Source organism: Sphaerodactylus townsendi, linkage group LG06 (assembly GCF_021028975.2).
Source record: "Sphaerodactylus townsendi isolate TG3544 linkage group LG06, MPM_Stown_v2.3, whole genome shotgun sequence".
NCBI lineage: Eukaryota > Metazoa > Chordata > Lepidosauria > Squamata > Sphaerodactylidae > Sphaerodactylus > Sphaerodactylus townsendi.
This window is the reverse complement of record NC_059430.1, coordinates 5,425,069-5,451,593: the sequence shown is the minus strand read 5'-3', so window position 1 is coordinate 5,451,593 and position 26,525 is coordinate 5,425,069. Positions and strand designations below refer to the sequence as shown.

The window sequence follows — 26,525 nt, the reverse complement described above, 5'->3', positions numbered from 1 at the left end:
GCGAGAAAATGGAACTCGTGTATTCCATGCGTATCTTATTGTATTTAGGGCATCGAAACAGAGAATGGTCAAGTGTTTCCACCGTAGTCATATCACATGAACAAACTCTTCTAGAACGTTCCATATTCTTACATCTTCCCCCCAGCAGAGCTGATGGCAGCACATTACATCTTGCAGTAGCCAAGGCTCTCCTCTGGGTGGGATTAACCAGCGGAATTACAGAGTAATTTCGGGCCAATATCTTGCTCTAAGGGGGATGTGACGAACCAAAAGTGAAAGCGACCATATGTTTGGATAAATAAGATTAATTTTTAAACTTTCTTTGGCAGATTCCAGGGCTTTCCTCTGAAATATGTACTTCTTGTGTAGCTTATGTATTCTCAAATGTCTGTGTAACACCGTTGATATCCTGATATCCTAAGGTCTGAGGACCTCTCCCCTTGTTTTCCGGAATACAGTAAATGTAGGAAGATATCTGTCTGTGTCCTATTGGTGTGTTTCAGTCCTGGCTGCAGTTGAGACTCTGAGGTTTTGGAATTCCCCAACACAACCGCTTAAATAAATGTAGTGCAACTATGCTGTGCCAAACAGAATTTTTAAAGATGGCATTGACCTGAAAAAAACATAAGCTTTGCTACATTTACGGAGCTTTTCATTGGATATGCTCTCACGCATAATTATATAGTGTATCCCCTTCCAGTGCCCTTATTATCTCAGTTTGCCCATTCAAAGATGCTGTTGGCTGAACAACTTCCAGGGGGTATCTGGGTATGAACCTGTTCAATAACATTTGAATAAGGTCCCAATCTAAATAATCTAAAATAAGCCTCCGAGGTAGTGAACAGGTGACATAATTCCTCTGAGAAATATATTAATCAGTGAAGTAGCGGGAGAGGGGCAGAGGTGGGATCCAGCAGGTTCTCTTTAGGTTCCCGAGAGTAGGTTACTAATTATTTGTGGGTGCCGAGAGGGGGTTACTAATGGGTGATTTTGCCACGTGATTTTGGCCTCAGTTACGCCCCTCCTCTCAGCAGTAGCGCGCAGAACTTGAAACAGTCTAGCAGGAGGTGCGCCGGCGTGCGTGGCAGCCTGCGTGCATTTGTTTCCCACCCAAGGACCGGTGCAGCAGCTGCGTCCTTGCCACAGCCCCGCCCAGGAATGCCCCACCCCTGGAATGCTCAGTCACGCCCCCATCATGCCCCGCCCAGCCCCATTGGCGCTACACCACAGTTTGAATCCCACCACCATGGGAACCTGTTACTAAAAATTTTGGATCCCACCACTGGAGAGAGGGGGTTGATGGGGGTGGGGGCAGGGAAATTGAATGAAATATCTCAGTCTGAGGATATTTAATCAACAATCCAGAAACGCAAAAGATACCATCAGCAGACCACCATCAAACTTACATGACATTTAACTGAAAGTCCAGTTAATTTCCTCATTCAGTCCTTAAGGCATCAACGTTTCCAGTGTGAAAATCCAGAAGGTTGCTCTCATTGCAGCTGTTGGAATAGTTGAAGGGAAGATGTCTGTAACATGACTCAGGAGTGGAAGTCCTTATCAGCATGATTGAAGGCCCCAAAGTGCTGTATGGGAAAAGCTGAAAGTTTCCTTCATCCAATATAGCTTCTGGGCTCACAGATTCAGGTGTTGACGGGTCTGAAAGTATTTATCTGAATGCGTAAGTTAACAAGGGCTCCAGATCACATTGTATCAAAGGGATTGTATCTAGGTGATTAAGAAGCATTCCTAACTTAATGTAATTGCTACAAGATATATGTAACCAGCTTGCTACAAGATATATGTAACCAACCTGCTATATGTTGTCACTGTCGTTCTGGGACGTTTCTTTCCTTGATCTTTGCTTTATGGCTTCACATGCTCTCTAGCTAACTGGGCTCTCCCCCGACACTTTGTCTCATGGGAAATTGAGTTGTTTCTGTTGTCCTGTGGAGGCAGGATGCCAGGTGGCTTTATCTCTATCCATCGCTAGGCCTCCGAGCTAACTCTTTCTCACATTCCTTGGGAAAATAGGATAAAACAAATGGCAAAAGCCAGGTCTTCCAAAACTGGCTTTGTCGAGCTGGGTGCTTTGATGCCTGTCAATAAATGTATTTTAATTAAATTATATATTAAATTATATATACGATGTTTTAAACTTTTGTTCTTGTTGGAAACTGCCCTGAGCCTTCGGGGAGGGCAGTATATAAATGTAACAAATAAATAAAAATAAATAAATGCTGCTGATCAACCACATAGAGTCCGTTTATTGCTTCAGAGTCCAGGACCTAACACATTGATAATAACGTCAGAATTACAATTCACAGAAGAACTGATGGAAAAATGTTCTACCCTTGAATGAGTTACGAAAACACATCGAAAATGAGTTCAACAACACATCGACAACACAGAGTTACGAAAAGTTTGTGTTTCTACAGAGGCAGCACACGCAGAGCAGTGACCACAGTGGAAATTCCCTTTAAGAATAACTCTCACATCAATAGGCTTACTCAATCTGCTTCTAGCTAGCATATCTCTGAGATGTGGGGGTGAAACTATACCAGAAGATCCCAGATAAAAAGGTGCTAGTTTTCTGTATTATATCCCTTACCTGAATGTATAGGTTCTGTTGGACATATTATTATTTTATCAGGGTTCTGTCTGTTCCCCTTGGGAGAGAATAAGGATAGTCTTGAGGGAGTTTTGGCCTTATAAAAGGTTTCTTTTACCATTCTTGTTGCATATACTCTGTCAACAGAGAGAAATGTTTCTCTTTCTCACAATACTAGAACCAGGGGGCTTACATTGAAAATGCTGAGGGGAAGAATTAGGACAAATAAAAGGAAACATTTTTTCACGCAACATGTGATTGGTGTTTGGAATATGCTGCCACAGGAGGTGGTGATGGCCACTAACCTGGATAGCTTTAAAAGGGGCTTGGACAGATTTATGGAGGAGAAATCGATCTATGGCTACCAATCTTGATATTCCTTGATCTGAGATTGCAAATGCCTTAGCAGACCAGGTGCTCGGGAGCAACAGCAGCAGAAGGCCATTGTTTTCACACCCTGCAAGTGAGCTCCCAAAGGTACTTGTGGGCCACTGTGAGTAGCAGAGTGCTGGACTAGATGGACTTTGGTCTGATCCAGTAGTCTTTCTTATTTTCTTGTCCAACAATTCATGTTGGAATCTGTACTTCAAAGGGGAACATAGTACAAGAATAAACAAATATCATGACACAAAACTGTATGCAAACTACAGCCTGGCAGTTGTGAGTTTTCTAGGCTGTGGGGCCGTGGTCTGGAAGTGTTTTGCTCCTAACATTTTGCCCGAATCCATGGCCAGTATCTTCAGAGGCACGTCATGGAAAGAAACCCAACCCAACCTACCTGCCTCTGAAGATTCCAGCCAATGAATCTGGTGAAATGTTAGAACTACCAGACCACGGCCGCACAGTCCAGAAAACCCACAAAAGCCAGTTGATTCTGGCTGTGAAAGCCTTCGACAAGACATTCAAACTACAGTGAATGTCAAATATATACACAGGTTACTCTTACATAAAGATTGGTATTATAAAGTAAATAATATAGAAGAAGAAGAGTTTGTATTTATATCCCCCCTTTCTCTCCTGCAGGAGACTCAAAGGGGCTGACAATCTCCTTGCCCTTCCCCCCTCACAACAAACACCCTGTGAGGTAGGTGGGGCTGAGAGAGCTCCAAAAAGCTGTGACTAGCCCAAGGTCACCCAGCTGGCGTGTGTGGGAGTGCACAGGCTAATCTGAATTCCTCAGATAAACCTCCACAACTCAAGCGGCAGAGCTGGGAATCAAACCCGTTTCCTCCAGATCAGAGTGCACCTGGTCTTAGCCACTGCTCTTAGCCACTACGCCACTGCTGAACATAAGCTCAGCCACAAATAATTACAATCAAACTGTATGTTATGTAGAAAAATTGCAAAGCCCCAGTGATAGAAGAATGGGAGAGGGAGAGACAGCAGATACCCCTATCCGCCATGGAGTAAAGCAGGGATGCCCATCCTATTTAATCTTGCCATGGAAACTATCATGAAAGCAAGCCTGGGAAAGCCAATGCTTGTTTCAGTAAAGACCTGGGTTCTTTTCTCCAAGAACTCTAACCAGCTGAGGTCTCAACAATTTTTATTGAAAAACAGAAATCAAAGAAACAAAACTTAAATGCACGGAGGTTGCTCAGCTGGTTACATTCCTTTTGGGTCTTTGTCCTCATTCCGGGAACCCATGGTCCCCAGATGCTTCCCTGACCATGTCTCAAGATGGAATTCAAAAACCTTTGCTTTCCCCTTCTCCGGAAAACTCTCTTCAGGCCACGAGGTATATTAGGCCTTTGAAGTTTCATCCTGGCACCTCTGCATGGCTTCCTGTCCTCCCTCCAGGAGATCAAAAGGCAAAGATGCTTTTCACAGTCATATGTGACTTCCCCTTGCTGTAGCGATAGCATCATTCCATGACACGCCCCTTTTTGAGATTAAGTCAGAGGTGGGATCCAGCAGGTTCTCACAGGTTCCCGAGAGTAGGTTACTAATGATTTGTGTGTGCCGAGAGGGGGTTACTAACTGGTGATTTTGCCACGTGATGTTTGCCTTAGTTACGCCCCTCCTCTCAGCAGTAGCACACAGAACTTGAAGCAGTGTAGCAGGAGGTGCACTGGCGTGCGTGGCAGCCACAATAGCATAATGTGCATTTGTTTTCCTTGGGTGAGCCTTTTGGCTGCATCATACCACAGCCCCGCTGAGGGTACTACATTACGCTACCGTTGTGTCCCACCCAGCCCCATTGGCGCTACGCCACTGTTTGAATCCCACCACCATGGGAACCTGTTACTAAAATTTTTGGATCCCACCACGGATGAAGTCTGTAAACTCCATGTTCACATGCTTCAGCTTCCTAATAATACTGGCTGCATAATATCACATGTTTCTAGCTAATAGTTCAGCTAACTAATAATAGTTCAGCTAACTATTTTCCATCACAGAAACATCTTCTGTTACATCTTCAATGGCCCAGGTGGGTTCTGGCTACACAATCAAAAGGTGAGTGACTTTGCCTACGCGGAAACCTGGTGCTGGTTGCTGAGAACCCCAGGGAGCTACAAGGATGCTGGACGCTGCCTCTGCTGATGCCGTTGCCTAGATGGGCCTGTGCTTCAATGCTGGGAAGCTCGACTGGTTGCTGTTGGCCCCCTGGCAGAAGATCAGAGCCCTGAATATTGTTTTGCTGCCCTGGATCTCTTTTGCCCTGAGGATCTCTTTTGCCACTGTGGCAAAGATGCCTCTACACGGGGTCGACTGTTCCATCACCGCCCTGCTAAAGAAGCGTCTATTCTTGCTGCCTATTCTTGCTGTTTAAGCGTGGGGAAACATAAATCCTTTTTGATATGTGCAGCATTTAAACACTGGATGGGAATGTCCTGCTGAACTTGCTTGCAAGTGAGTGTAACACACGCCAGCTGGGTGACCTTGGGCTAGTCACAGCTTCTTGGAGCTCTCTCAGCCCCACCTACCTCACAGGGTGTTTGTTGTGAGGGGGGAAGGGCAAGGAGATTGTAAGCCCCTTTGAGTCTCCTATAGGAGAGAAAGGGGGGGGGATATAAATCCAAACTCCTCTTCTTCTTCTTCTTCTATCTGTGGGTTCTGTGGGGCAGAACTTGGAATGAGTTTGCAACAACAAATTAAAAAAAAAACAAAATGCTTTACTTTCTTAACATATAACATCAACATTTAACATCACACTTCAAGGTCCTGTTCAGGTTGCATTTTCAAGTCCTTCTATTTACAGTCCACTGATACTGCCAAGTCCAATTCTTCTTTGCAAGTGGGTTGGCTCCTGAAGACTCCAAGGGCTTGGTGGACAGGATTCAACATGATGAAGGTTTCCAGGAGAACTCTCACCCGTTACAAACATAAAAAGAAGCCCTGAAACAATAAACTCCAACATTTACAACATAGCAAAAATAAACAACTCCCTTCCCACTAGTTCCCAACAACATTGCGGTTACCTTAACAAGGTGTTCAGGGCTTATACAAACCAAGGTCCGAGTCTGGTAGCCTCGTCTCCTCCAAACTACATGAGCTCTGCACCCCTTTCTGGGTCAACCCATTCTGAACATGGGGGTTACATGAGCATGGTTAGGATTGAATTCAGGGGACCTCCGAGCGGCATTGCTTCAGTTTATTGCTACATAGTTTACCTGTTAATCCATTTTTAATCTTGTCCTTTCCCCCAGGATCGTAAATGTAGTGACTCTCCTCTCCTAGATGTTAACGGGCAGGGTTTTTTAATTGGTATACATGAAGTCTATATTTTTGTATGTTTTATATTTTGTTTAGCCACCCTGAGCTCATTTTTGGATGGGAAAGGGTGGTATTTGATTGATTTGATTGATTGGATTTATATCCCACCCTTTCTTTCCCCAAGATAGGCTCAGAGTGGTTAAAACACATAAAAGTATACAAAACAGGAGAAGATTAAAATGTTACAGTACATCTAAGAAAAGAAACAAGCAACGAATCCCATAATTTTACATTCACTGAATTCCAAGATTGACCTCCCACCGCCCTGTTCCAGTTTTCTCTGCCTCCAGCTTGATAAAGCATTTAAAAATAATTAAAAATAGGTCCCAAGTGAAGCGCGCATGCTCCGATAGCTGCCCGGTTTAAGCCTGTCCATTTGGGAGTCATGGCGCGGTGTGCGCATGCTCATTAACCGGGAGGCGGCCTCATGCCCTTTTAAAAGCGCGCCTGCGCGGTCGTCTGCCCTTGAATGTTTGCATTGGACGGTGGCCGCGCAGGGTCCTCCGTCGTTCCCGTGATGGCTGGCCGGGGGAAGCTGATCGCCGTGGTGGGCGACGAGGACACCGTGACCGGCTTCTTGCTGGGCGGCGTCGGGGAGCTGGACAAGCATCGGCGGCCGAACTTCTTGGTGGTGGAGAAGGACACGGGCCTGACGGAGATTGAGGAGGCCTTCAGGTGCGGGAGGGAGGCCGGGGAGGGGGCTGCAGGGGGCTGGTTGTCGTGGCAACGGAGGACGAGTCCACTTCCCCGGAGGAGGGGGCTCTTAGTCGCGTTGATGGGGGACGTACCATCTGGCTTTTCCCACGGGGGGGGGAGTAGGGACGTTGCTTAACATCCTATCGGAGAGTCCATTTCTCTATACGGGGGGAAAGACTCGTTGGGACAAACCAGTGCAATAGTGGGGGGGAATTAATTAAAATGGAATTAGTGTCAATGGGGGGCTACCTTGCTGGGGAGTCCATTGTCACGGCGTGGGGGGAGGGGAGTGGGAGGCAGGAATGACCCGGCCCCTGGTGGAGGGCGGAAGAGCCCATTCTTGGCCAGCTGGGGGAGTCCATTGTCACGGCGTGGGGGGGGGGAGGAATTAGGAGGCGGGCCGGCCTCGTGAGAAGGTGGAGGGCGGAAGAGCCCATTCTTGGGAGGGGGGACAAAATAGGGGGGTGGGGCTCCAGCAGTGGGGAACAGGGGAGAAAGGGGATCTGGCATTCTTTTCTAAGTTTTCTTTATGTTTTCCTTTGTGTAGTTCAGTTCTTCCCTCGTTCCCTTCCATTTCATCCTAACAACAGCCCTGCTGGGTAGGGGAGGCTAGGAAGGTGGCCCAAGTGCACCTGTCAACCTTCTATGGCATAGGTGTCAATCCCGAACCTCCAGATGTGGGACAGCCTCCCCGATCATCCCAGTGCCAGCATCATGCTGGCAGGACTTAGATGGTCTGGAGGAGCTGCCATATATGGTTGAGGGGCAAGTATTTTTTGGGGGGGGGATTATGCCTTGATTCCGAAGGGTCCCCCCCTTGTTGGTTCATCCACCTTTCCCCTTGTTAGACAGACCATTTGTGTGACTTTTGAAGGGTTCCTGGACAAGCAAGTTGTTTGGGGTCCCGTCTTTGGTGGCTCAGGGTAACTGGGTTCTGGGATGGCTGGGGTGTGACGCTGGTGATAAGGAGGGTTTTTGCTGGGTGGGCAGAAGTTCAAAAGAACAGGGGCTTCCTGCAGTCCTGTTTTGGCCGGCCTCTCCTTGCTGGTAGGTCGGTTGGGTGGGGGCTTGGGACAGGGGTGTGTGTGAGCAGATCTAACTTTTATGGGATCTCCTGCTAGTAATGTCCAGGAGGAGGGGGGGTCAGTTCAGTGGGCTGAATCTGGACGTTCCCTTTAGATCAGGGGTGCCAAGCTCATTTGTGACATCAATTGGATATGAAGAAGAAGAAGAGTTTGGATTCATATCCCCCCATTCTCTCCTGCAGGAGACTCAAAAGGAGACTGGCTAATCTCCTAAGCCAGCCCTCTAACAACAAGCACCCTGTGAGGTGGGTGAGGCTGAGAGAGCTCCGAGAAGCATGGCAGACTAGCCCAGGGGCTCTTGGCTGAAGCGTGTGTACCAGGAGTAGCCACCTGGCTAATCCTGAATCCCCCAGATCAGCCTCCACAGCTCAGGCGGCAGAGCTGGGAATCAAACCCGGTTCCTCCAGATTAGATACACGAGCTCTTAACCTCCTACGCCACGGCTGCCTTGGTTGGAACTGAAGGGAGGGTAGTGGCTGCCTTGGCTACTGAGCCCCCCTTGCAGGTTCACCAGCCCAGATCAGCACTTGGGGGGGGGGGGGTGTAGCTGCCTCACCTGGTGAGCCCCCTCTTCACGCTTTCCAGCACTGGAGGGGGGTGGGAATGGCTCACCAGGTCAGATTGAGAGTGAGGGCATATGTGTGTGTGTGAAGCTGTGACAGGCTTGCCAGCCCAGAATGGCACAAGAAGAAGGATTTGGATTTATACCCCCTCCCCTTTCTCTCCCGAAAGGAGATTCAAAGGGGCTTATAATCTCCCCCCCCCCACTCCCCCACAACAAACACCCTGTGAGGTGGGAGGGGCTGAGAGCGCTCCAAAGAACTGTGACTAGCCCAGGGTCACCCAGCTGGCGTGTGTGGGAGTGCACAAGCTAATCTAGCTCACCGGATAAGCCTCCACAGCTCGAGTGGCAGAGTGGGGAATCAAACCCGGTTCTCCAGATTAGAGTTAACTTGCTCTTAACCCTTACCTGCACGCTGGCTTTAGGAGAGGTGGTCAATGCTGGGGGTGGGGGGGACGGCTGCCATGGCTGGCAAGCCCGCAACAGGCTCGGCAGGCCCGATTGGACCTGAGCAGGATTGTCGCAGCCGGCTTCTGGGCCTGCGACAACCTCCGAAGGAGCTAAATCTGGCCCACCTGCTTTAGATACCCTGGCTGGTAGACAACGATAGACCTGCCCTCTGTGACTGTGGGCTGCTGCCTCTGCAGATAAGTTTGCGAAGCTTCTTAATTTGGGGAAGGAAGAGACGGCGCTGGGTTTCTGCATGCAGGCAAAGGGCCAATCGCTGCCACTGGTGTTTTGCTTTCCCCACCCACCCTCCTCCCTCCCTAAGAAAGAAGAGGGATGCAGTTGCTCCCCAAAGCCTTTAATCCTAAAATTAGCAACTTTTTAATTTCTAATTAGCAAATTAGAAATGTTTCTCTCTTTCTCACAATACTAGAACCAGGGGGCATCCATTGAAAATGCTGGGGGGAAGAATTAGGACTAATAAAAGGAAACACTTCTTCACGCCAACGTGTGATTGGTGTTTGGAATCTGCTGCCACAGGAGGTGGTGATGGCCACTCACCTGGATGACTTACAAAGGGGCTTGGAGGCAGATTTATGGAGAAGTCAACCTCTGGCTCCCAATCTTGATCCTCCTTGATCTGAGGTTGCAAATGCCTTAACAGTCCAGGTGCTCGGGAGCAGCAGCAGCAGAAGGCCATTGCTTTCACCTCCCTGCATGCTGAGCTCCCAAAGGCACCCTGAGTTGGAGCCCACTCACGAGTAGCAGAGAGCTGGACTAGATGGACTCTGGTCTGATCCAGCAGGCTTGTTCTTATGTTCTTATGTTTTATTTCTGCAAGTCACCCTGATGTTCTTTGTACTGCTACTCTGTGCAAATCAGAAAAATCGGAGCGTGCTTAATTTCTGTGGTCGTGTACAAGTGGGGTGGAGGTTGTATTGGAGCCCCGTTGATTTTGCAGCTTCAGTTACGCAGCTAATACTCCTTTTGCAAGTCTCCTGGCTGTAGCATTCTCAGTTTCAGAATACGTGAGTCAGAATTGGCACCACAGCTCCACGGAAAAATGAAGCTTCTTTCACAATAGCGCTTCCTGTGTCCGGAACAACCTGGGTCCGGCCAGGTTTGTGTTTATGCCCAAACAGCCAGGCCTGCCCGGGCCCCAGCCCCACTGGCCTCAGCTGCCTTCCACCAGCTTCCGCATGACTTTCAAAGGAGGCTTCTGCTTTCGCGGTGACCTTGGGGGAGCTTCTCAGAAGGTCGGAGCTTTGAATTGCTGGTAGAGGATATGATCTGCCGGTGGTGTTTCCGCTATCTCCAGGAGGGCAGAAACTGGTCCCAGGAATTTATGGGGGGGGGGGGGGGGCTTGCAGGATGTGCCCCGGTTGAGTGCTGTGGCCCCTTCCTTCCAGAGAGCCAGCGTGGTGTAGTGATTAAGAGCAGGTGCACTCTAATCTGGAGGAACTGGGTTTGATGCCCTGCTCTGCCACTTGAGCTGTGGAGGCTTATCTGGCCAGACTAGGTTGGCTTGTGCACTGCCCTGACACCTTCCAGCTGGATGACCTTGGGCTAGTCAGTTCTTCTGAGCTCTCTCAGCCACAGCCACCTCACAGGGCTGTTGTGAGGGGGGGAGGGAAAGGAGTTTGTAAGCCCCTTTGAGTCTCCTTACAGGAAAGAAAGCGGAGGATTGACTTCTTTTTGATTCTTCCGTGCCTCTGTCCTCGAAGTCAACAGCAGGTGATCTGAATGGAGGCGGTATTCAGAGCCCGATTATGCTTAGACGTTCACCTTTACCTCTCTGTGCTGTTAGTTGGATGTCAGAGGAACCAAGTTAGAGCAGACAAGAGTTGACGTTCTAGGACTGATGAGCAAAATTTAAAAGTCCTGTGGTCCATCGGCTCCAGCATCCTGTACCACACAGTGGCCGACCACTTCCTCTGGAGGTTGTTAGGAAATATCCAGGCCCTCTTGGAGTCTTGGGAGAGTTCACTTGGGGCCTGTAAGACCGAATTGTTCCCACGGGCTTTTAGGGAGGGCAGGCAGCTGATAAGGCATGCCCCTTCCCCCCTTTCCCTTCCCCCTTGTACTCTGAGTCATAATACTTCTGGGGGGCCCTCCACTCTCTCACATCTTGTTTCCTTCCAGGGTAGGTTTATGAGAGTTTTTTATGCTGGGCCTTCAATGTAATTTTGTTAATTTGTGCTGTTTAATGGGGGTTTTAATGGAAATTGTTGTTTTATTGTGCTGTTCACACTTTAGAGCCACAGCCGGGGAGGGGCGGTATGTAAAATTAATTAATTATAAATAAATAAATAAATAAAAATAGCCAGTGACCAGATTTAGGGGGCTTCCTCTCCACCACCCCGGGGGTACTTAAATCAGCTGTGAAATTTAGCTAACGTTGGCCTCTCAGAAGACTGGAAGGTATGAGAGATTAGTCGCGCCACTTTGTAGTGGGTTCCAGAGGCAGTGGTGACCCAGGCCAGCTTGGCTGGCATGTGGTGGGGGATGGTGAGGGGGAAATCCATTTATTAAGCGAGTGAAGGAGGGAGCGAAGCAGCAGTGGGGTGCCTGTAAAGGGAAATTCTTGGCTAGCAGATCATCGTTTGAACGGCAGACAAAGAAGCATGTGAGCATGAGCGGTCTGGTAGACAGCATGGACTTCCCGAAAAGCTCTTGACTAAGTCTGACAAGACAGGTGCCTGTGTAAATTTTACAGTTGTGGGATAAAAGGGCGGGTGCTCTGAAACAACACATAGCTCACTTTAAATGGTGGTGGGAGACTTCCTCATGAGGAGAGGCTGCAGCATTTGGTGAGCAGGAGGTTTGGAGACTGGGACGCCTGAGAGGGGACAGGGATTGGAGTTCTGGCGATAAAATGATGCCTGGAGTGGAAAGTCTGTGGGCAGAGAGAACATTCTGCTCTGTGCTGGAGAACCAGGGGGCATCCACTGAAAATGCTGGGGGGAAGAATTAGGACTAATAAAAGGAAACACTTCTTCATAAGAACATAAGAACAAGCCAGCTGGATCAGACCAGAGTCCATCTAGTCCAGCACTCTGCTACTCGCAGTGGCCCACCAGGTGCCTTTGGGAGCTCACCTGCAGGAGGTGAAAGCAATGGCCTTCTGCTGCTGCTGCTCCCGAGCACCTGGTCTGTTAAGGCCTTTGCAATCTCAGATCAAAGAGGATCAAGATTGGTAGCCAGAGATCGACTTCTCCTCCATAAATCTGTCCAAGCCCCTTTTAAAGCTATCCAGGTTAGTGGCCGTCACCACCTCCCGTGGCAGCATATTCCAAACATCAATCACACATTGCGTGAAGAAGTGTTTCCTTTGATTAGTCCTAATTCTTCCCCCCAGCATTTTCAATGGATGCCCCCTGGTTCTAGTATTGTGAGAAAGAGAGAAAAATTTCCCTGTTGACATTTTCTACCCCACGCATAATTTTATAGACTTCAATCATATCCCCCCTCAGACGTCTCCTCTCCAAACTAAAGAATCTCAAACGCTGCAGCCTCTCCTCATAAGGAAGGTGCTCAAGTCCCTCAATCATCCTCGTTGCCTTCATGCAACGTGTGATTGGTGTTTGGAAGATGCTGCCACAGGAGGTGGTGATGGCCACTCACCTGGATAGCTTTAAAAAGGGCTTGGACAGATTTATGGAGGAGAAGTCGATCTCTGGCTACCAATCTGGATCCTCCTTGATCTGAGATTGCAAATACCTTAACAGACCAGGTGCTCAGGAGCAGCAGCAGAAGGCCATTGCTTTCCCATCCTGCATGTGAGCTCCCAAAGGCATCTGGTGGACCACTGTGAGCAGCAGAGAGCTGGACTAGATGGACTCTGGTCTGATCCAGCTGGCTTGTTCTTATGTTCTTAAGCCAAAGAGGAGGAGCAGGTGGGCCTATTCTCACCGTGGGGGGAAGGACTGGATGGCCAGTAGATTCTGGGGAGACAGCAGGCAGTTCTTCCCTTGAAAAGTTATCCCCCTGTGGACTTTGCTGTGGCTGGATGGATGCAGCAACGGCCAGCTGACTTTCGAAGAGGAAAGGGCTGGTCTTATCAATAGCTTACATTTTCGAGGGCAGAATATTTCTAAATGCCAGGTCCTGGCGGGCATCAATAGGGTGCCGTTTGCTATGGTATATCCCCCGCTATGCACCCCCTCCCTCGAAGAGCCAGCGTAGTGTAGTGGTTAAGAGCAGGTGGACTCTAATCTGGAGAACGGGGTTTGATTCCCCACTCCTCCACCCGAGTGGCAGAGGTTAATCCAGTAAACCAGATGTGTTTCCGCACTCCGACATTCCTGCTGGGTGACCTTGGGCTAGTCACAGTTCTTTGGAACTCTGTCAGCCCCACCTGCCTCACAAAGTCTGTTGTGGGGAGAGGAAGAGAAGGAACTTGTAAGCCACCTTGAGTCTCCTTACAGGAGGGAAAGGTGGGATATGAATCCAAAGTTGTTGTTGTTGTTGTTCTCCTCCTTCTTCTCCTCCTTCTTCTCCTCCTCCTTCTCCTCCTTCTTCTCCTCCTTCTTCTTCTCATTCTTCTCCTTCTCCTCCTCCTCCTTCTCCTCCTCCTCCTCCTTCTTCTCATTCTCCTCCTCCTCCTCCTTCTCCTTCTTCCCCTTCTTCTTCTTCTTCTCCTTCTCCTCCTCCTCCTTCTCCTCCTCCTTCTTCTCCTCCTCCTCCTTCTCCTCCTCCTCCTCCTCCTCCTCCTCCTTCTTCTTCTTCTTCGGTTTTCAGTGCTGGCAAGTACCCAACCTGTTGGTCTCTGTCCTCAGGGGTTTCTTGAACCGCGACGACATCGGCATCATCCTCATCAACCAGTTTGTGGCAGAGATGATCCGGCACGCCATTGACGCGCACACCAAGTCTATCCCGGCTGTGCTGGAGATCCCCTCCAAGGAGCACCCCTACGATGCCTCCAAAGACTCCATCTTGCGCCGGGCCAAAGGCATGTTCACCGCGGAGGACTTGCGATAGACGGAGCGCAGGCGGCGCGCTTTGGGTCAGCTGCTGACGCATCTCCCCTCTCCTGTAAAGACTTTGTGTCTGCTTTCCGTGTCATATATTACTTCGAGAATTTTCTCCAATTACTTCGATAATTAGTACCCTTCTGGCTGTGCTTTAAGGATAGTGCGCTATTTCACCCTGGACTTTTGTTACCCTGAGAATTGACCGGGTTCTTCTGCATTCCCAAAATTTGGCATTATTTGTTCAGCATCTGTTGTGTTTTCCATGGGGGGTGGGGGGGAACACCTCATGTTCATCCCATGCTCCCAGTTCACTCCAGTCGGTAGCATTAACTGGCCCCCTCCTGCCCAACCGTAGCCAGGTCTGTGTTGGCTTCCTCCCGTTGCTGAGATTGGGAATAGCTGGCTGTTCGCCATATTCTGCCACGATTCTTGTGCCCGTTTGTCACACCATTAGGTGATAAAAGTGATCTTTTTGGCCAGTCAGCTCTGTATCCGTTGGTCCTTGGTACTTGTGCTTGGTTTGGTGGTGTGTGGCATACACCCCCTCCCGTCTATCTTGTGTTCCAGAATCCTGGATGATAAATTAATCCAACTGACACAGTTTCGGCTGATGTGTTTTTGTGACCAGGGGCAGTGATGTTGCTCACGTTTGAGGTACTTGCATCTTCAAGATGCCAGCCACAGATGCAGGTGAAACGTCAGGAGAAAATGCTACTGGGACACGGCCATACTACCTGGAAAACCCACAGCACCCTGGTGATTCCAGCCATGAGAGCCTTCGACAATAAATTGCTGGGACTTACGGGGACAAACATCCACACACTCGGGCTGCATTCAGGAGGGGGATTGGGCAATCCGTGCGTCAGAGGGAAAGTTAGTGGGAGCCGTTCTTCTATATAAGTGATAGTGACCACTGTTTTGTAGAACCTGTCTGGGGCCTTCATGGTTCCTCCACCGACCCTTTCTGCCTTCTGGAGCCTTCAGTTCAGGAGCAAATCTTGAATTGTTGGAGTGAAAAGCTGCTGGGCCACATGCTAGGAAGCTTTGGTGTGCAGGTTGGTATGAGCAGATGCCAGTGGTATGCCCCTGACGGTCAGGAAGTTCTTCCTGATGTTTAGGTGGAATCTCCTTTCCTTCACCTTGAACCCATGACTCCTGGTCCTAGTCTCTGGAGCAGCAGAAAACAAGCTTGCTCCCTCACCAACATGACATCCCTTCAAATATCTAAACATGGCTATCATGTCACCCAGAGGTCTTCAAACTATGGCCCTCCAGATGTTTAGGAACTACAATTCCCATCAGCCTCTGCCAGCAGGGCCAAGTGTCACCTCTTGACCTTCTCTTCACCAAACGAAACATCCCCAGCTCCCTAAGCCTTTCCACATGGGTCAGTGATGGCGAACCTATGGCACGGGTGCCAGAGGTGGCACTCAGAGCCCTTTCTGTGGGCACACGTGCACAGAGTTCATCATGGAGGGGGTGGAAAATCACCCCCCCCTACTCACATCTAGGCTAGCCTGGGCACGATCCTTTACCTGGGAGTAAGTTCGTTGCTGGCAATGGGGCTTCTGAGTAAACCCTCCTAGGGTTGTGATTCACCCATTTGAAGCATTGCACGGTTGCTTCACCAAGCTTACTCCCGAGTAACGTGCGCCTCGGAGCCAACCATTTTTTCTCAACTAAAACCTCAGCATTCGGGTTAAATTGCCGTGTCAGCACTTTGCGATAAATAAGTGGGTTTTGGGTTGCAGTTTGGGCACTCGGTCTCGAAAAGGTTTGCCATCACTTTCATAGGTCATGGATTCCAGACCTTTTGCCATTTTGGTTGCCCTCCTCTAGACCCATTCCAGCTTGTCAATATCCTTCTTGAATTGTGGTGCCCAGAACTGCATGCGATGTTCCAGGTAAGGTCTATAACCAGTGCAGGTTAGGTACAATTACACCCCTCGATCTTGACTCCATACTCCTATTGATACAGCCTAGAATCGAATTGGCTTTCTTGGCCAATGTTTCTTGGAGAATGAGCAGGTGGATGCTTCCGATGTGCTAAACTACCCTGTTTCCCCGAATATAAGACATCCCCTGAAAATAAGTCGTAGTCGAGGTTTTGCTGAAGTGCGAAATATAAGGCATCCCCCGAAAGTAAGACGTAGCAAAGTTTTTGTTTGGAAGCATGCCCGACAAACAGAACACAGAAAAATAAGACATCCCCTGAAAATAAGACAGCATATCCTTGGGAGCAAAAATTAATATAAGACACTGTCTTATTTTCGGGGAAACACGGTAGATCAAAGATTCATTTAATGCACGAGGTTGGAAAATGAAGAGTTGTTCAATGGGGTTGCCAGCCTCCAAGGTGGGGTCTGGAGTTCTTTGCAGTTACAGCTGGTGCTGGATTTAGATGAAGAGAAGTCCTTGGGTATTCCTTTTGGGAGGCCCCTCCCAAACCCCTGCCCTCACGGCTAGAGGAAGATGGAAGAGAGTTTCAAACACAATTGAGTAAAGCCGAGGATGATGACGGGCGTTTAAAAATCCGCAGTTCACAAAATCAATACGGAAATTGATGCTAGTGTCGAGTAATGAGCTTCAGACAGTGTTATTAAGAACATAAGAACGAGCCTGCTGGATCAGACCAGAGTCCATCTAGTCCAGCACTCTGCTACTCGCAGTGGCCCACCAGGTGCCTTTAGGAGCTCACGTGCAGGAGGTGAAAGCAATGTGAAAGCACTTTATTCTAAAGTGGAGTGCAAGGAAAATTACCGAAGGTTGTTTCAGAGACTACGGTGTGTTATGGCAGCATGTGTAAGAAAGGCCTATGGCGGTGTCAAAAATATTACGCGCCTCGGTCGAAGGCTAGATTTTGAGGCCCTCGACTTCAGTTGGCCAAGCCTATAGGGAAATCCAGCAGTGGTACTTCAGACAACAGGTTAATTGTCTGAAATGATTAGGATTCATTAGATTAATTCCCCTGGAGGAAATAGCAGCTCCGCTAAGCAGACTCGTATGGCGCACATCCCAGCTGAGATTCCTCACCAAACTGCCTAGAAGAAGAAGAAGAGTTTGGATTGATATCCCCCCTTTCTCTCCTGCCGGAGACTCAAAGGGGCTGACAATCTCCTTGCCCTTCCCCCCTCACAACAAACACCCTGTGAGGTAGGTGGGGCTGAGAGAGCTCCGAGAAGCTGTGACTAGCCCAAGGTCACCCAGCTGGCGTGTGTGGGAGGGCACAGGCTAATCTGAATTCCCCAGATAAGCCTCTACAGCTCAGGCGGCAGAGCGGGGAATCAGACCTGGTTCCTCCAGATTAGATGAGCTCTTAACCTCATACGCCTACCTCTCACCTCTGGGCTGGGGAACTCCTGGAGGTACGTGGGTAGAATTTGGGACAGAGAGGGACTTCACCAGGGTGTGATGCCATCCACGGCCCACCCTCCAAAGCAGGCGAGTGGATCTGTGGACCTGTGCCATGCCATACTGGCAGGGGCTGGTGGGAATTGTAGTCCATGAACTTCTGGAGCGCCATGAATTGTAGTCCATGAACTTCTGGAACGCCATAAGTTGGCCACCCCTGGGTAGGCAAATGCCCGCCCTCATCCATGGCTCAAGGGGGTGGGTCAAGTTGCCCACTCTCCCCATTTGCCCCAAGCTCCTATGCCCTCTCCAAGCACGACCTTATGAGCTCACAAGGGGCTGCCCCGGTGGCCACCAGAGGACCTTGGCCAGCTCAAAGGTCACACCTGAAGCAGGTGAGGGAAGAGCAGCAGGGCTTCTCTTGGGGTCTTCGGGTGTCTCTTCCTTGGCAACAGGCCGGTCGGGGCAGGGTGCCCGGGGAACAGAAAGGCCCGTGGACAGCTGCTGTTGGTGCTGTAGCTTCAGGTTTCGGATAGGAGCGAGGCCCGTCTCCGTCCAACCATGGCCCGGCCACTGAACATGGATGCCTTACAGCAGAACTTCTGGAAAGAGGAGTACAACAAGGAGCTAATGCTGCGTTTCGGCTGGCACCAGAAGTACGGGGCCCTCGTCAAGGCCAAGCAGGAGCGCCAGCGGGAGCGGCGCAAGAAGGCCGTGGAGACGACCCTCAAGCTCCCCTCCATGAAGCCCCCGTTGCTCCAGAAGCCCAAGAGTCCTCCCCCCTCTCCGCCTCCTCCTCCGAAGCCACCCAAGGAAGACGAGCTGTTGGGGATTGATGTGCGGGTGCTGGAGGCCGAGATGAAGCCAGCCTTTCGGGAGGTGCGCGCCCTGCTGTACCAGGGCACCTCCCACGAGGACGAGGGGCGCTATCGCTACCTGCAGACTCGGGCGCTCCTCCGGCCGGAGGACAAGTACACCTTGCCCATCACCACCAACTTCAACTACGGCTGGCAGATGGGTAAGTGGACGCCCCAAAGCGAGGGAGCCTGTTGGGCTTGCCAACTTCCAGGTGGCGCCTGGAGATGTCCCAGAGCTAGAATTGACCCCCAGAGAATAGCGATCCCATTAGAAGAAGAAGAGTTTGGATTTATACCCCCCTTTCTCTCTTTAGCTTGGAGAGGAGACGTCTGAGGGGGGATATGATTGAAGTCTATAAAATTATGCATGGGATAGAAAATGTTGACAGAGAGAAATTGTTCTCTCTTTCTCACAATACTAGAACCAGGGGGACTCCATTGAAAATGCTGGGGGGAAGAATTAGGACTAATAAAAGGAAACACTTCTTCACGCCAACGTGTGATTGGTGTTTGGAATCTGCTGCCACAGGAGGTGGTGATGGCCACTCACCTGGATAGCTTTAAAAGGGGCTTGGACAGATTTATGGAGGAGAAGTCGATCTATGGCTCCCAATCTTGATCCTCCTTGATCTGAGATTGCAAATGCCTTAACAGTCCAGGTGATTGGGAGCATCAGTCGCAGAAGGCCATTGCTTTCACCTCCTGCACGTGAGCTCCCAAAGGCACCTGGTGGGCCACTGTGAGTAGCAGAGAGCTGGACTAGATGGACTCTGGTCTGATGTACGGAGTTCTTATGTATGGAGACACAAAGGCTTGTTCTTATGTACGGAGACACAAAGGGACTTACAAACTCCTTTCCCTTTCCCCCCCACAACAAACACCCTGTGAGGTGGGTGGGGTTGAGAGAGCTCCGAAAGGCCCAAGGTCACCCAGCTGGCATGTGTTGGAGCGCACAAGCTAATCTAGCTCGCCAGATAAACCTCCACAGCTGAAGTGGCCGAGCGGGGAATCAAACCCAGTTCTCTGGGTTAGAGAGCGCCTGCTCTTAACCATTACGCCACTGCTGCGTTACCATGCGGAAAATGGCTTTTTGGGAGGGTGGGCTTTATCGCATTACAGCCCACTGAAGTCCCCACCCAAATTCTGACCTCTTTTGGCTGCCCCTTCAAATCCTGAAGCTGCAGGTGATACTGAGGGGAGCTCTGAGGAATCCCCCCGATTAGTCCCCAATGTGTGGGACACATGGGTATTTGCCACTGCAAGTGTTTGGGAAGAGATGTGTGCCCGTGTTGTGAAGCTATGCCTCTCCATTCTTGTTCCCTCCACCTTCTTGTCTCTCCAGGAAACATGGCCCACACCTACGTGGCCCCCACACCCAAGTGCCGCATCGACAGCTTCTTCCGCAAGAACGGGGCCTTCTCTCTGTTGCACCCACGGGACGTGGCCCTCTGAGCAAGGCGTTCCTCTTGTGGCCGTGGCTGCAAACAGGATCCTACTGCCCTACCTTTTGAAATTCTGGCTTCCTGTTGTGACCTTTAACCTTTAAAAACCTTTAATGGCATAATTAAGAAAGACACTGTTATAAATACAATTACCAATGGAGTTAAGGTAGTTTGCTAATAACAGAACACCAAAAGTTAGCCGGCGCTTCCAATACTTCCGCAGTTTCATGATCTGATAGTTACCATAATGGGTGAATCCCAGAGGTGGGATCCAGCAGGTTCTCACAGGTTCCCGAGAGTGGGTTACTAATTATTTGTGTGTGCCGAGAGGGGGTTACTAACTGGTGATTTTGCCACGTGATTTTTGCCCTAGTTACGCCCCTCCTCTCAGCAGTAGCGCACAGAACTGGAAGCAGTCTAGCAGGAGGTGCACCGGCGTACGTGGCAGCTTGTGCCTGCGTGCATTCGTTTCCTGCCCAAGGACCAGCGCAGTGGCTGCCTCCTTGCCACAGCCCCTCCCAGGAATGCCCCGCCCCCGGAATGCCCGACCATGCCCTGTCATGTCCTGCCCAGCCCCATTGGCGCTACGCCACTGTTTGAATCCCACCACCATGGGAACCTGTTACTAAAATTTTTGGATCCCACCACTGATGAATCCGTATACTCAATGCAAGTTCTCAGCAACGGGTCTACAAATGCGAATGCGATTTTGGGCTGTATCAATGTGATTTAGGGCTGTATCAATAGGGGTATCGTGTCTAGATTGAGGGATGTAACTGTGCCTCTCTATTGTGCGCTGGTTAGACCTCACCTGGAATATTGTGTGCAGTTCTGGGCACCGCAATTCAAGAAGGATATTGACAAGCTGGAACGGGTCCTGAGGAGGGCAACCAAAATGGCAAAAGGTCTGGAATCCATGCCCTATGAGGGGAGACTTAGGGAGCTGGGGATGTTTTGTTTGGTAAAGAGAAGGTTAAGGGGGGACCTGATATTTGAAGGGATGCCATGTTGGTGAGGGAGCAAGCTTGTTTTCTGCTGTTCCAGAGACTAGGACCAGAAGTGATGGGTTCAAGGTGCAGGAAAAGAGATTCCACCTAAACATCAGGAAGAACTTCCTGACCGTCAGGGCTGTTCGACAGTGGAATTCACTGCCTCGGAGTGTGGTGGAGTCTCCTTCTTTGGAGGTTTTTCAACAGAGGCTGGATGAACATATGTCAGGAGTGCTTTGATTGCAGAAGATTGGACTTGATGGCCCTTGGGGGTCTCTTCCAACTCTGATTCCACGATTCCAGTCAGAAAAGGAACCCCCAAGTTCAAGAATGAGCTCTTTCATATTTGAAATGGCGAGAAGCAAGACAGGCCGCGAGCAGCGCTTTTGGGAGGAGCGTATGGCTGGGATCCACGGTCCGACTGAGCATTTAGGCCACCAGCAATACCCCGTTCAGGATAAAGATGACAGGAGGTTTGTGATTTCATCTACTGCTTCCTGGACTGTCTTTGTTCTAGAACGCTCCAGTTAGGTCCTGGTTCCTGCCTAGCTCTGTCCCCAAGGCACTCGGACCGAAGCGGAGCGTTCTAGAACAAAGGCGGTCCAGGAAGCAGTAGATGAAATCACAATCCTCCTGTCATCTTAAGGTATAAGAAGAAGAGTTTGGATTTATACCCCGCCTTTCTCTCCTGTAAGGAGACTCAAAGGGGCTTACAAACCCCTTTCCCTCCGCCCCTCCCCACAACAAACACCCTGTGAGGTGGGTGAGGCTGAGAGAGCTCAGAAGAACTGTGACTAGCCCAAGGTCACCCAGCTGACAAGTGTTGGAGCGGACAAGCTAATCTGGTTCACCAGATAAGCCTCCGCAGCTCAAGCGGCAATTCCTGTCCTTCACAGGGTCCATCCTCAAATCACCGGGAATTTCCCAACATGAAGAAGAGGAGTTTGGATTATACCCAGCCTTCCAGTCCTCTAAGGGGACTCAAAGGGGCTTACAAACTCCTTCCCCTTCCTCTCCCCACAACAGACACCTGGTGAGGCAGGTGGGGCTGAGAGAGTTCGGAGAGAACTGTGACTAGCCCGAGGTCAACCAGCAGGAATGTGGAAACACACCTGGTTCACCAGATAAGCCTCAGCCACTCAGGTGGAGTGGGGAATCAAACCAAGTTCTCCAGATTAGAATCCACCTGCTCTTAACCACAACACCAGGTTGGCTCAGCAGGCTTCACGTGGAGGAGCAGGGAAACAAATCTGGTTCACCAGCTAAAGAGTCCGCCAATCACGTGTGGGGAATCTAACCTGGTTTTCCAGATTAGAATCTGCAGCTGACGTGGAGAAGCCGGGCATTGAATCCACTTCTGCAGACAATTAAGAGCCAACTGCTCTTAACTATGACACCACGAATGTTCAAAATCTCTTTTCAGACGGGCGTGTCGGGCGGAGCAGGCTCCCCTGCTAGGCAGCCAATGCACTTCCTTGCTTGAAGCGGGGAGAAACACCTGCCAAGCAACACTGACAGACAGCCCTGCTGGTATAATGCCGGTCTCCCCATCTTCTCAAGTAGGCCCGCACCCTTGCAGCTCTGACGTCAGGGGCGTAACGAGGCAAACTGTAGCCCTGGGCAAAACCTGAGTTGGATGCCCCCCCCCCCATGGGCGGCCACTCCACCACGACCAAATTTCTTTTGCACCAGGACATTGGTGCCTGCAGGGGGTGCATTTTCAGACATAGCAGCACCAAAATTTCAGCATATCATCAGGAGACTGCCCTTATGCTACCCCCCAGGTTTGGTGAGGTTTGGTTCAAGGAGTTCAAAGTTATGGACTCCCAAAGGGAGTGCCCCATCCCCATTGATTCCAATGGGAGCTAATAGGAGATGGGGGCGACAGTTTTGAGGGTCCATAATTTTGACCCCCCTGAACCAAACTGCACCAATCCTGGGGGGGTATCATTAGGGAAGTCTCCTGATGAGACCCTGAAAGTTTTGAGACTGTGCCTTCAGAAATGTACCCCCCCCCCCACAGCCTGCAACCCCCATTGACAGCAATACAGAAAACTCAATGCAGAACAAAGATTCTTGGGCAAATTTCTGGGATGTTCCTGCAGGGGGCGCATTTTTGGATGTATCAGCACCAAAATTTCAGGTGTTATCTGGAAACTGTCCTGATGGGACCCCCCAAGTTTGGTGCAGTTTGGTTTAGGGGGTCCAAAGTTATGGACCCTCAAAGGGGGTGCCCCATCCCCCATTCTTTGCTAAGGAGATAGGGGCTACCCTTTTGAGGGTCCATAACTTTGGACCCCCTAAACCAAACTGCACCAAACTTGGGGGGTGGCAGAAGGACAGTCTCCCGATGATATGCTGAATTTTTGGTGCTGCTAGCCTAAAAACTGCGCCCCCTGCAGGCAACAAACGGAAAACCACTAAAAATACCCAAAAACGAACCCTGCATTTTGATGCCCCCCACAAGGTGGTGCCCTGGGCAGCTGCCCACCTTGCCCAGTGGGCATTACGCCCCTGTCTGACATGGTGGGGAGAACCACAAAACGGCTGCCACAGGAAGCTCAGTAACTTCAACCACACCGTTGTGGTGTGGCAGTAGCTGCTGCCAAAGCAATGTTTATTTTAAAATCTGAATACAACCAATGAAATCTATGTCAACACATCAGAAGCCTTGCTGGGCAAGAGCCTCCACGTCCCCACTCACGTTCTAAAAACACTTGGCAGAAAAGGTGTTGGGGAAGGCGGCATCGTGCCCAGGAGCACTGTATCAATGTGTTGTTGGGGACTTCTGTATTAATGTACGGCTAGGCTCCAAAGAAGAGTGTGTATCACTTATTGCATGTACCCTGTTTCCCCGAAAATAAGACATCCCCTGAAAATAGGACGTAGTAGAGGCTTTGCTGAAGTGCTAAATATAAAGCATCCCCTGAAAGTAAGACGTAGCAAAGTTTTTGTTTGGAAGCATGCCCGACGAACAGAACACCAGAGCATGCAGCTGTGGAGCGGAAAAATAAGACATCCCCTGAAAATAAGACAAAAATTAATATAAGACACTGTCTTATTTTCGGGGAAACGCGGTAACACCCTGCTGTGATTTGGGCAGACGGAACAAGGGCTCTGCTACTTCCCCCGCCTTTTGCCGGAAACCTCCGAAGAGCATTTAATAACATTCTTCCAAGGTGTTGTGGGGTTTCCGGGCTGTATGCAGAGGTGGGATCCAGCAGGTTCTCACCAGTTCCCGAGAGGGGGTGACTAATTATTTGCGTGTGCCGAGAGGGGGTTACTAATTGGGTCTGCTTTTCCGTTAGAAATCCCATTAGGTCCAAAAATCGTAAAGTCCTGTTGTTTCCTATGTGGCTGGTTAGCGAAGGTAGAAAACGGGATAATTCTCCCTGTTGGGCTGTTTTAGAAACATGTTTTAGAAATATGGTAAAGTTCCCTGTTTAAGGAAAGTCTCCTTCTTTTGATTTCTAGAAACAAAATTAAGTATTTGAAAGTATTAAGTGTTTGACAGGCAGTCAATTAGAGAAGTAATTGTTTTTGTTGGCAGTAGACAATAGGACTTGCTATAATGAGTTTAAATTATGGACAGAAAGATACCAGCTGGAAATCAGGAACTTTTTTTTACAGTAACAGAGAAATTATTAATGCCCCGCCCCCGGAATGCCCAGCCACGCCCCCGCCGTGCCCCGCCCATCCCCATTGGCGCTATGCCACTGTTTGAATCCCACCACCATGGGAACCTGTTATTAAAATTTTTGGATCCCACCACTGGCTGTATGGCCATGTTCCAGTAGCATTTTCTCCTGAGGTTTCGCCTGTATCTGTGTCTGGCATCTTCAGAGGTGCTTGAGGCGCAAAGTTTGGTGAGGCTCTAGGGGGAAAGGAGAAATGGACAGCCCTGCACCTCTCTGTGTATCTGGTGTGGCAGGAGCGTCACTGTTAAAAAGGCACTCCTTGGCAGACAGTGGCCCTTTCTGCACCAACTTCTTAGAACATTTCGTGGCAGTAAAGAAAACATTTTCTCCATGGAGTTCCACATCCCCCCCCCCTTTGGTTCCCAAAATGTTTTATTTCCAGCTTCAAAATATCTTCATTGAATCCCCTTTAAAAATAATTCTTTGGGCTGCAACATTTTCAAAATGTCTTCACTCCTGTACAGTCTCTTTAAGACGTTTTCCACGCCTCTCTGCCATTCCTGAGCTTCCTCGTGTGAGCTCCCAAAGGCACCTGGTGGGCCACTGCGAGTAGCAGAGAGCTGGACTAGATGGACTCTGGTCTGATCCAGCTGGCTCTTTCTTATGTTCTTAAGGCCATTGCTTTCACCTCCTGCCTGTGAGCTCCCAAAGGCACCTGGTGGGCCACTGTGAGTAGCAGAGAGCTGGACTAGATGGACTCTGGTCTGATCCAGCAGGCTCTTTCTTATGGTCTTATGTTCTTATGAGCCGTTTTCTGAGTTCAGTCCCCCTTCTCCGCCTGTTTTTTGCTCATTTTTGTAAGGTTTTTTTTAATTGGGGCGGGGGGAATGTTCAGGACACCAATTATAGGCGGTATGGAGAAGTGCAGCACGAAGCGGCGTTGAAACATTGATTCATCCAACTAACTAAACCAACTAAAAAAAAGGGAAAAATGTAATGGTGGCCATGAATCATTTGGAGGGGGTTAGTGTAGACATACATTGTGGTAAAGGGGTGGTGGTGGTTGAAAATGTTTTCCAAAAGCATTGTCGAAGGCTTTCACGGCCGGAATCACTGGGGTGCTGTGTGGTTTCCGGGCTGTACGGCCGTGTTCTAGCAGCATTCTCCCCGGGCGTTTCGCCTGCATCTGTGGCTGGCATCTTCAGAGGATCTGATAACTTTTCCAAAAGTTTTTGGGTGATTTGTACAGAAAAGGCCATTATGGGGTCCTCTAAAGGCCAAATCTGCCCCTCAGGAGGTGTGTCCCACAATCTACCCCCACACCTGCCCCTGTTGGCATTTCACCTCTGGGTTTCCCATGCAATAAGAAGTGAGTTTTAGGGTCTGGTCTGGAAAGATGGGCTCGGTGGTGCCCTTTCCTGTTTTTCCCAATTTAGGTACATATTATAGTCGGCCATTCTCACTGTGATACAGGACAGATTACAAGAAGAAGAAGAAGAAGAGTTTGGATTTATATCCCCCCTTTCTCTCCTGCAGGAGACTCAAAGGGGCTGACAATCTCCTTGCCCTTCCCCGCTCACAACAAACACCCTGTGAGGTGGGCGGGGCTGAGAGAGCTCCGAGAAGCTGTGACTAGCCCAAGGTCACCCAGCTGGCGTGTGTGGGAGTGCCCAGGCTAATCTGAATTCCTCAGATTTAAAACAGGTTTAAAGGTTTAAAGAAAAAGACTAGACATTTCAGTCCATTGCTGATGCTGGGCTTTTATTTATCTAACCCGGACATTTGTCCTCTCCTGCCAAGTTCCCTGATCTATTCGGCCAAAGTTATTTTTAATATACATGTTAAAAATCTGGCTTCTTTATGATTCCTTCCCCTCCCTTTTATTTTTGGCGAGCTGCGGATGTGTAAGAGCGCACCTTCCTGTAGAGTCACAAAAGCATTTTTCTTAAACCTGCATTTTCAATCCTATCAGAAGACGAAACACATCTGTCTGGGAACACCATAGAACTCAAAATCTGTGCCGAAAGAGTGCTGTCTTTGGTTCTGCTCAAAGTCCTGGGGGAAATGATGGGGACTGAATGGGGGACTCCTGGCACCAGAGATTCCGCACTTAACTGGAATCGAGCTGAGTTTGAGCGTGGTTCCCTGAAAAAGTAG

General features: G+C 49.6%; 2 protein-coding genes across 2 annotated transcripts; both read left to right on the top strand.

Annotated features, from left to right (window-relative positions):
- The first annotated feature begins 6,771 nt into the window (after positions 1-6,771).
- ATP6V1F (ATPase H+ transporting V1 subunit F) lies at positions 6,772-14,687 on the top strand. Its single transcript, XM_048502469.1, has 2 exons — positions 6,772-7,003; positions 13,897-14,687. Exons 1-2 carry the CDS (start codon positions 6,798-6,800, stop codon positions 14,096-14,098), a joined length of 408 nt encoding a protein of 135 aa, XP_048358426.1. The 5' UTR covers positions 6,772-6,797; the 3' UTR covers positions 14,099-14,687.
- Positions 14,688-17,984: 3,297 nt separating this feature from the next.
- On the top strand, positions 17,985-20,008 carry ATP6V1FNB (ATP6V1F neighbor). The gene is made up of 2 exons (XM_048502467.1): positions 17,985-18,460; positions 19,642-20,008. The coding sequence occupies exons 1-2, from the start codon at positions 18,004-18,006 to the stop codon at positions 19,749-19,751; spliced, it is 567 nt and encodes a 188-aa protein (XP_048358424.1). The 5' UTR covers positions 17,985-18,003; the 3' UTR covers positions 19,752-20,008.
- Positions 20,009-26,525: the final 6,517 nt, after the last annotated feature.